This window comes from Silene latifolia, chromosome Y (genome assembly GCF_048544455.1).
Source record: "Silene latifolia isolate original U9 population chromosome Y, ASM4854445v1, whole genome shotgun sequence".
In the NCBI taxonomy this organism is placed as follows: Eukaryota; Viridiplantae; Streptophyta; class Magnoliopsida; order Caryophyllales; family Caryophyllaceae; genus Silene; species Silene latifolia.
This window is the reverse complement of record NC_133538.1, coordinates 338,322,590-338,332,335: the sequence shown is the minus strand read 5'-3', so window position 1 is coordinate 338,332,335 and position 9,746 is coordinate 338,322,590. Positions and strand designations below refer to the sequence as shown.

Sequence of the window (9,746 nt, the reverse complement as noted above, 5' to 3'; positions counted from 1 at the left end):
GTTCTTTTGGAACTGGGCACCCCAAATTTATTTGATATCCCACCAAATTTTTTATTGATTCCTCTGGAAATTCATTAATCCCATGATTATGTTCATGGTTTTTGGAATTAAGGATGGAGGAATAGTCAATTTGACTTCATCATCGTGTATGGAAATGTACATGATCACATGCAAACCAGGGAACCAGGTTAGGCATACTGATGAAGATGAAGAGTGAAGTGGAGGTAAAATTTTCTTGATACTATTCAACGAATGTGTCTAACACATTTCCGGCAATTACTAAATATAATATAGAATATATTATGAAGATAAATATTATTTTATTTTATTAAATCATAATTACTTGATAGAGAATAATTATGGTAATTAGTCACAATTAGATTGGATTAATGACTAAAATAGTATAATCCTATAAGGTCACACATATAAGCACAATTAGGAAATATTAGTCCTATAACGATACAGATTTGAGGCATCGGTTTTAGGAAAGGAATAGCAGTTCTTTCCTTATTCCACAAGACTCTTATGGTATGCGATAATATATATATATATATATATATATATATATATATATATATATATATATATATATATATATATATATATATATATATATAGTTAGAGGGTGAGGGAAATAGAGGGTTTTCCTTAAGAAATCACAAGGAAGAAAATATAATGTTCTTCCCATATACCGCATGCCTCAAGCACCCATAAAAGTAAGAGAGTGATATTGATCCTTCTCTTCCGTTCTAGCAGACGTGGGTTTCCGGGTTGTGCTTGTGGACCGAGTAGAGAGGTAACAAGTGGGGCTCTCAGATCTCTTTTAAATAAGCTATTTGTGGATTTTACGCTTCAAGAGGTAAATATTATTTTCGCCTTTTATTATGATTCATATTATCGTATGCATGTGCTCCTAGTATCGATGTTCAAAAATTGTTTCCTGAAATTCCGCTTTCACATCTATATAATCCTTCAGTGATATCAGAGCGACTTGCATAAGATTTTATGATCATAGTCTTATGCTAGATTATTATTTTTAATTCGATTATGGGATAGACTTTAAACATGGAATAATTTGCGTAATTAATATAGTGATATTAATTGATTGGTAAAATTTTGTTTAGATTAGAAAATTTGCATAAATAATATGTTGATATTAATTGGTTGGTAATTTTTTAATTTGGATTGAATTAATCAACAATAAAAAAAAAAAAACTGTTCACGTGATTGTACCGGCGTTACTGTTTAGTGGGTACTGTTCACGCGTTAGACGTAAATTTTTCTAAACAGGTCTTAGTGTCGGATTTTTTATGAAAGAATAATATTTATCGGGTGTAAATGGCGTTTTAAACAAGACTACAAAGTAGGGTTGACATTTTTAAGCCAAATTCGAACGTTTTAATCGACTTTTAGGCCGTTTTATGTTAAAAATTGGTCTTTTATTTTTATTTTTTAAAGTTGTTTTTATTTTTTGAGGAAAGAACAATTCATTAATAGAACGCCATACGACACTTACAAAGAATAAGCATAATCGAAAACAAATCTAATGGAAACCAAAGAAAAATAATTTTCTTATAAACTGGGGATATCAAAATAGCATCGGACAATTCGGCTCGTCCTATTATCGCTATCTTCATGTAGCTTTTGAGGGGATCCTTCGTTCGATTTATGAGATAAAATTTACCTCTAACTGGTTCCAAAGATCGTTGACAAATCACTTTTACCCTTTGAAAGAACACGCTGCAAACCATCAACGAACTACTCTTCACTATATTACTGATGAAACTAAAACCATGAATAAATGGAAAACCTCCGAAATAAGGGACGGAAAAACGATTCTCACCAAAAGGGAGACTTTTATTGAATAGAAGATAGGTATGCATACTATTGATTAAAATTTGAAACAATTTTGGGGCTTACAATCGATCGATTGATAATCGATGGGAGCCCCTGTATAATTTGATAGAAATCTACAATGGTTGTATTGATTCTAATTTGATTAGAATATATAATAAATCCTAAACAGATTGAAAGTGTTGTATAAATCATGTTAGTTTTTTTTAATTTGATTAAAGACAAAGGTAGGACAAAATAATATTCCAATTATGCAAATTATTGTTAATAATAACGATTATTCCATGTTAGAGTGATGATACTTGAATTAAAATAATAAAAGATTCATTTAGTTATTACTTAATTGATGGGCTGGACGAGTTGGTTATGAACACTCAAGAGGAGGGTCTGATGTTAGTCCGTAAGTTTCAGCCTTTAAGCTACAATTTTCCTTCTCTTGTTAATTTGCTAAGTGTGGAATTTAAGAGTTGATGGGGATGGCACGCAATCCAAGGAGGACGGACCAATTCACGTTTTTAGTGTTACATTTCAGATTATGTTTTACAATAAAATGTTAGTCTAAGTTATGGTTGTCTAAGTTCATTGTATTAGGAGTTTAATGATTGTAATTAAGTGAAGAGTAAATGATAAACTCTTCACTTTGCTAGGCTTGCACGGCTCAATGGGGCTATATAATGCCTTCATTTGCTTGAATAAACTTATCTAAGAACTTTCAGAAAACTTGTGTTTACAAAATCGTTTCTTGCGTAGAAACAAAACTGATTTTAGTTAGAACGCGATTCTAATTGAAATTCTCGAGTTGTTGATCATTAGGTCTTGATCTCACTCACCTTGATCAAGTAATAGGTCTTACTTGTTCAAAACACTATCCCTTATATACAAAATCCAGAACTGGTCGTACCTAGTACGTTCGGTTCGCCAAAAACAGTCCGCTAATTTCCATTCTTTTGTCCTCAAAATCGTTCCATTGCAGGTCTGCGCGTACCTAGTACGAACAGTCCACTGCACTGTCCAAATCGCTCTAAAATCCGCTGCTCAATTCGTATCATTTGTGGTATCAGAGCTTCGGCTCTTGATCCTTATTTATCAATGGATTTTGATAATCCTAACTTTTGCAAAGAACTTCGTGAGGCCTTGAAAAACGTGCAAGAAAGGGATGATAGGTGGCAACCAAGGCGTTTTGAAAGGGTGGCTGAACCATTCAAGGGGAACGAACTACCTGAGTTCGTTGGAGGGGATGATCCCGAGGCCTATTTGGAGTGGGAACGGAAGATAGATCGTATGTTTGATTTCAAGGAATTGGATGATGAGAAAAGATGCAAATATGCAATTCTGAAATTAAGCAAAGGAGCATCTCTTTGGTTTGAAGGGTTGAAGGCCAAGAGGGTGCGCGCGGGGAAAGAAAAGATTGATTCTTGGGAGTCTCTGAAACGTAAACTTCGTAAAAGGTATGTGCCAACGACCCATAGGTTAGCTACATATCGTAAGATTGCTGATTTAAGACAAGGAAAATTAAGTGTTAGTGAGTATATTGATGAATTTGAAAACTTATGTTTGATGGGTGAATTGGAGGAAATAGAAGAGCATAAAATGTCTCGATTTTTGCGTGGATTGAATTATAATATTGCTAGTTCCGTTGAGTTATACCCATATTCTGATTTTGATACTCTTTGTGGTCTTTGTTTGAAAGTGGAGTCACAAGGGAAGTCTAAATATGGGGGAGGGTCGAGTTCAGAATCGAGTGAGCCAAAATCATGGTCTAAACCCGAGTCTAAATTTGTTGGTACCCCTAATAACCAGGCCGTGTCTAATACTTCAATTGGTAGTCCTAAAAACACCGCTGGTCAGTCCTCTAAAACCCCGGGAAAAGAGACTAGTTTGGCTAAGGTTCGATGCTTTAAGTGTCAAGGATTCGGTCATTATCAAAGTGCGTGTCCTAATCAACGAGTTGTGACCTTAAGAGAAGCCTTAGAGTGTAGGGATGAGTTGTTGATCGAGGAAGAACGGGTGGGTGAACTGTTTAATCTGAATGAAGGTGAGGAAGAGGGCGAGTTAGTAGAGGCTTATGAGGCACCAATTTACGACACAAATCTGGTTTTGCGAACCTTGCAAGTCAAGACTATACCTACCGATTCGGAACAAAGAAATCAATTGTTTCATACCAAGTGTCGGGTAAATGATAAGTGGTGTAGTCTAATTATCGATGGGGGTAGTTGTACCAACGCGGCCTCCACTGAAATGGTGTCAAAATTGGGTCTTGTGACTACTAAACATCCACACCCATATGCATTACATTGGTTAGATGATGGTAGTAACGTTAAGGTGACAAAACAGGCCCGGGTTGGTTTGGTTATGGGTTCCTATGTCGATGAGGTGTTGTGTGACGTTATTCCCATGGATGCTTGTCATATTTTGTTGGGACGACCATGGCAATATGACCGGGATGTATTGCATAGAGGGAGGAGAAAAGAGTATGAGTTGAAGGATAAAGGGAAACGAATTATGCTCAAGCCTTTATCACCTCAAAATAGTCGTGTTGCTGCCACAAACACGGTTCCCAAGGCTGGTATGTCGTTGTTGATTGGAGAACGGGATGTGGAGTGTGCTGTTGATGGTGATGAGCGAGATTTCTTACTTGTTGCTAAAGAAAATTCGAGTTCTAATGTTGTTTTGCAGGAAAATGGCCGAGTTGAAGAACTCCTTACGGAGTTTAGTGATGTATTACCCGATGATTTGCAGATTGGCTTGTCTCCTATTCGGGATATTGATCATCAAGTTGACCTTATTCCGGGCTCATCTCAAACGAATAAGGCTGCATATCATTGTAATCCCGAAGAAACAAAGGAACTCCGAAAGCAAAAGGATGAAATGGTACATGAAGACGTTGCATCAAAGTGGAAAGCAATGTTGAAACTCCATGAGCAAGTCCAGGCCAAAATTGAAACCGTGCATGCTGCCTACCAACACAAGTCCAACAAAAAAAGGAAGCGGAGGGTGTTCGGGATTGGAGACTTGGTTTGGGTGCAGTTTAGGAAAGAAAGATTCCCGAGCAAACGCAAAAATAAGCTCATGCCTAGGATCGAGGGTCCTTACAAAATCATGTATAGGGTCAACAACAATGCTTACAAGGTTGAACTTCCCGGTGATTATGGTGTTCATGCCACTTTTAATGTTGGTGATCTCTCTCCTTATTTGGATGATGATGGCCTAGCTGAATTGAGGTCAATTCCTTTTCAAGGGGGAGGGGATGATGCGAACCAAGCTAAGGACCAAGCTAATGTCTCGGAGTTAGTTGATGGGCTAGACGAGTTGGTTATGAACACTCAAGAGGAGGGTCTGATGTTAGTCCGTAAGTTTCAGCCTTTAAGCTACAATTTTCCTTCTCTTGTTAATTTGCTAAGTGTGGAATTTAAGAGCTGATGGGGATGGCACGCAATCCAAGGAGGACGGACCAATTCACGTTTTTAGTGTTACATTTCAGATTATGTTTTACAATAAAATGTTAGTCTAAGTTATGGTTGTCTAAGTTCATTGTATTAGGAGTTTAATGATTGTAATTAAGTGAAGAGTAAATGATAAACTCTTCACTTTGCTAGGCTTGCACGGCTCAATGGGGCTATATAATGCCTTCATTTGCTTGAATAAAATTATCTAAGAACTTTCAGAAAACTTGTGTTTACAAAATCGTTTCTTGCGTAGAAACAAAACTGATTTTAGTTAGAACGCGATTCTAATTGAAATTCTCGAGTTGTTGATCAATAGGTCTTGATCTCACTCACCTTGATCAAGTAATAGGTCTTACTTGTTCAAAACACTATCCCTTATATACAAAATCCAGAACTGGTCGTACCTAGTACGTTCGGTTCGCCCAAAACAGTCCGCTAATTTCCATTCTTTTGTCCTCAAAATCGTTCCATTGCAGGTCTGCGCGTACCTAGTACGAACAGTCCACTGCACTGTCCAAATCGCTCTAAAATCCGCTGCTCAATTCGTATCATGAGTTCACTGTAGCACGACCAACATTCGATCCCCAAATTTGAAATATTGAGTCGTATGTTTTTTCCAAACAACACCTATTAAGTGTTAGAACATAAGTGATAGGTTCTGCCAAAGCAGGGTTCTTTTGTATATCCAAGAATAATAGGGTGGGTTTATGAAACCTACAAGTTAATGTTTGGTTTAACTCAACAAAACTATCAAAATACAAAGTTTTGGGTTTTGAAACAAAGTTGGTGTATTAACAAGGTGTTGTTAATATATCAACCAAGAGTTGTAAATTATTATAATTAATAAAGGGTTGCTTACCTCAAACCCTATTTATTAAAGGTAGGGCCAAAGTCCGTTTAATGAATAGTGGGAGAGTATCTTGGTTAAATGCCTTTAGGGGATAAATTCTTAAGTGTTTAGTAGTTTAAAAGGTTGTTTTAAAATGCTTTGATAAACATTGTTATTTACTCGCCTATTTTAATTTGCGCTCTATCCTTGAGAAGGACAAACTGAATGCTGATAATTTTCTAGTTTGCGAAAGAAATCTGAGAATTGTTCTCAGATGTGAAGGAAGGGAAAATGTTCTTGACAACCCTCTTCCCGAACCTCTTACTCCTACAGCTACTCAGGCCGAGAGGAGAGCTAGGCAAACGCTCTTGGACACGTCGACTCAAGTGACATGTTTGATGCTAGCATGCATGGAACCAGACTTTCAAAAACATTTTGATGGTATGGATGCAAATAGTATCATCATGCAACTGAGAACTATGTTTCAGAAGCATGCCAGATTGGAGAGATTTGAGGCTCATCGTAAGCTTCTCGAATGCAAGTTAGGGAAGGGAAATCCAGTTGGTCCACACATGTTCATGATGATTGGACATTTTAGGATCATGGAAAAATTGGGTACCCATATCCTCAGGAGCTAGCAATTGATATTGTGATCAATTCATTGCCTGAAAGTTTCAAAAACTTTCGTTTGAACTTTTATATGCAAGGAGGAACAACAAAATTGCAAGAGTTGCATAGAATGTTGATTTAGGGTGAGAGGAATATCCCTAATGAACCTGAGAAAGAACATAAAGTTGTTCTTATGGTTCCAAAAGGGAAATCTTTGAAGAAGACAGGGGTTAGCCCGAAATTTTCGAAGAAAGACAGAGGCAAACAAGTTGCTAAGTCAGGTACTTCGGCAAAGGGAAAATTCATTCCAAAACAAAAAGTTGTTGCAGAACACGAGTGCTTCTTCTGTCAAAAGGTTGGTCATTGGAAGAGAAATTGCCCCAAGTACTTAGAGGATAAGAAATATCTTGTCTCTACCTCATGTATTTATGTTATAGAAGTGAATTTAGCTACCTCTATTTCTTGGGTATTTGATGCTGGATGTGGTTCTTACATTATTTGTAATGTGCAGGGACTAAGAAGAAGTAGAACGCTGGGGAAAGGAGAGGTAGATCTTCGTGTTGGCAATGGAGCAAGAGTTGCTGCTTTGGTAGTAGGAACTTATAGTCTACCTTTACCTTTAGAATTAGTTTTAGAACTTAATAATTGTTATTATGTCCCAGCTATCACTAAGAACATTATTTCGGTTTCTACTTTAGATTCTGAAGGTTTTTCATTTACTATTAAGAATAATTGTTGTTCTGCGTATTTAAAAGATATGTTCTATGTTTCAGCTAAATTATCAAATGGTTTGTATGTTTTGGACTTAGAAACACACATCTATAACATTGACAGCAAGAAACATAAATCAAATGAGTCAAATCCAACCTACTTATGGAATTATCGATTGGGTCACATTGGTTTTAAACGCATAGAGAAACTCCATATAGATGAAATTTTAAAATCATTTGATTTTGAATCATATGATACATGCGAATAATGCTTAACGGGAAAGATGACAAGGTCACCCTTCGTAGGGACAAGTGAAAGAGCTAATGACATCCTAGCTCTTAGACTTAAAGATGTGTGTGGGCCTATGAGTACATTGGCTAGGGGTGGACATGCATACTTCATAACTTCTACTAATGATGTGAGCAGATATGGATATGTTTACCTCATGAGACAGAACTCAGAATCATTTGAGAAGTTCAAACAATTCCTAAATGAGGTACAAAACCAACTTAGTGGTGAGTACTTGACCCAAGATTTTGGTGATCATTTGAAAGATTGTGGAATTGTTTCACAATTAACTCCACCAGGAACACCACAATTAAATGGAGTTTCAGAAGAGAGGAATCGGACTTTATTAGATATAGTATGATCAATGATGAGTCTTGCTGATTTACCTATTTTTTCTGGGGTTTTGCATTAGAAACTACAACATTCACACTTAACATGGCTCCGTCCAAAGCAGTAGATAAGACATCATATGAGATATGGACTGCAAATGCTCCAAATTATCTTTCATGAAGATATGGGGATGTGATGTTTATGTAAAACGTTTAATTTCTGATAAAATTTCACCTAAATATGATAAGTGTCTATTTGTGGGTTATCCAAAAGAGACAAAGGGGTATTACTTTTACAAACAAAGCGACAACAAAGTTTTTGTTGCTCGTCATGATGTCTTTTTGAAAAAAAGAGTTTATTTCCAAAAAGGCAAGTGAGAGGAATTTATATCTCGAAGAAGTTCGTGATGAGCAACAAATGGATGAGGCGACACAACATGATAACTCCGTACGGTATGTCATGGGTGCGACCCACATCCCGTCAGCCGCCCTATCTCTTGTTCCCCAATGTAAGAATAGTCACAATCCCATTTCGTCAACGAGATATAATGATTTCTATTTAACGAAAAGTTCTGAAATAATGATTTTGGAATTTGAGGAACCTACTAGTTACAAGGATGCTTTGGTGAGTGAAGACTCTGAAAGATGGCTTGAGGCCATGAAAACCGAAATGGATTCTATGTCTGAGAATCAAGTATGGGACTTGGTTGATTTCTCTGATGGAGTTAAACCCATTGGTTGCAAATGGATTTTCAAATTAAAAACAGACAAAGATGGAAACATTAATGTTTTCAAAGCTAGGCTTGTGGCGAAGTGTTTCAAGCGAAGTCATGGTGTAGACTATGATGAGACATTCTCACCATTAGCTATGTTTAAATCTATCAGAATAATTCTAGCGATTGCTACCTATTATGATTATGAGATATGGTAGATGGATATCAAAACCGCTTTTTTGAATGGGTTCGTAAAAGAGGATGTGTACATGACACAACCACAAGGTTTTGAAGATCCAGGAAATCGAGGAAAGGTATGTAAGCTTAAGAGGTTTATATATGGACTTAAGCAAGCATCACGGAGTTGAAACCTTAGATTTGTTGAGTCAATCAAAGAATTTGGTTTTCTCAGAAATGAAGAGGAAGCTTGTGTATACAAGAAGTTAAGTGGGAGTAGCATAGTTATAATACCCGCCCCGTTAGGGACCCGTTGATCGTTGTTGACTGACCTTAGACGCATGTCGGGTCCTTTGTAAGCCTTAGTAGTTTGATCTTACGTCATCGTAACCTTTGAGTTTAGGAGGCTCAATCTAGCGGGGGCTACTCGATCGAGTAGCTCTCTGACTCGATTGAGTAGAGGCCACTAGATCGAGTAAGTCCCATACTCGATCGAGTAACTGGAATTCAACGATAAAATATAAATCGTGGAGTCGTGAAACCAAAATCATTTTTATTTCATTTCTCCTAAACTTAATTGCCGTCACATCTCTCTCCTTCACCAATCGTCACCCTTTGGAGCTCTTTGTGAGTTGAGACACCATGGGGATGGGAAGCTCGAGTTGGGTAGAGGTCTTGTCGTCGGAACGCTGTGTATAGGTATGTCGTCAGCATCATCATCTTCCTTAGTTTTGGTTGTGGTTGTGGTAGTAGCAATAGAGTTGTTATACTATTTGTACTGGGTGGTTAT

The 9,746-nt window shown here is 37.0% G+C and overlaps 1 protein-coding gene across 1 annotated transcript; it reads left to right on the top strand.

Moving 5' to 3' along the window:
- The first annotated feature begins 8,646 nt into the window (after positions 1-8,646).
- On the top strand, positions 8,647-8,997 carry LOC141631468 (putative mitochondrial protein AtMg00820). Its single transcript, XM_074444134.1, has one exon. The coding sequence runs from the start codon at positions 8,647-8,649 to the stop codon at positions 8,995-8,997; it is 351 nt and encodes a 116-aa protein (XP_074300235.1).
- Positions 8,998-9,746: the final 749 nt, after the last annotated feature.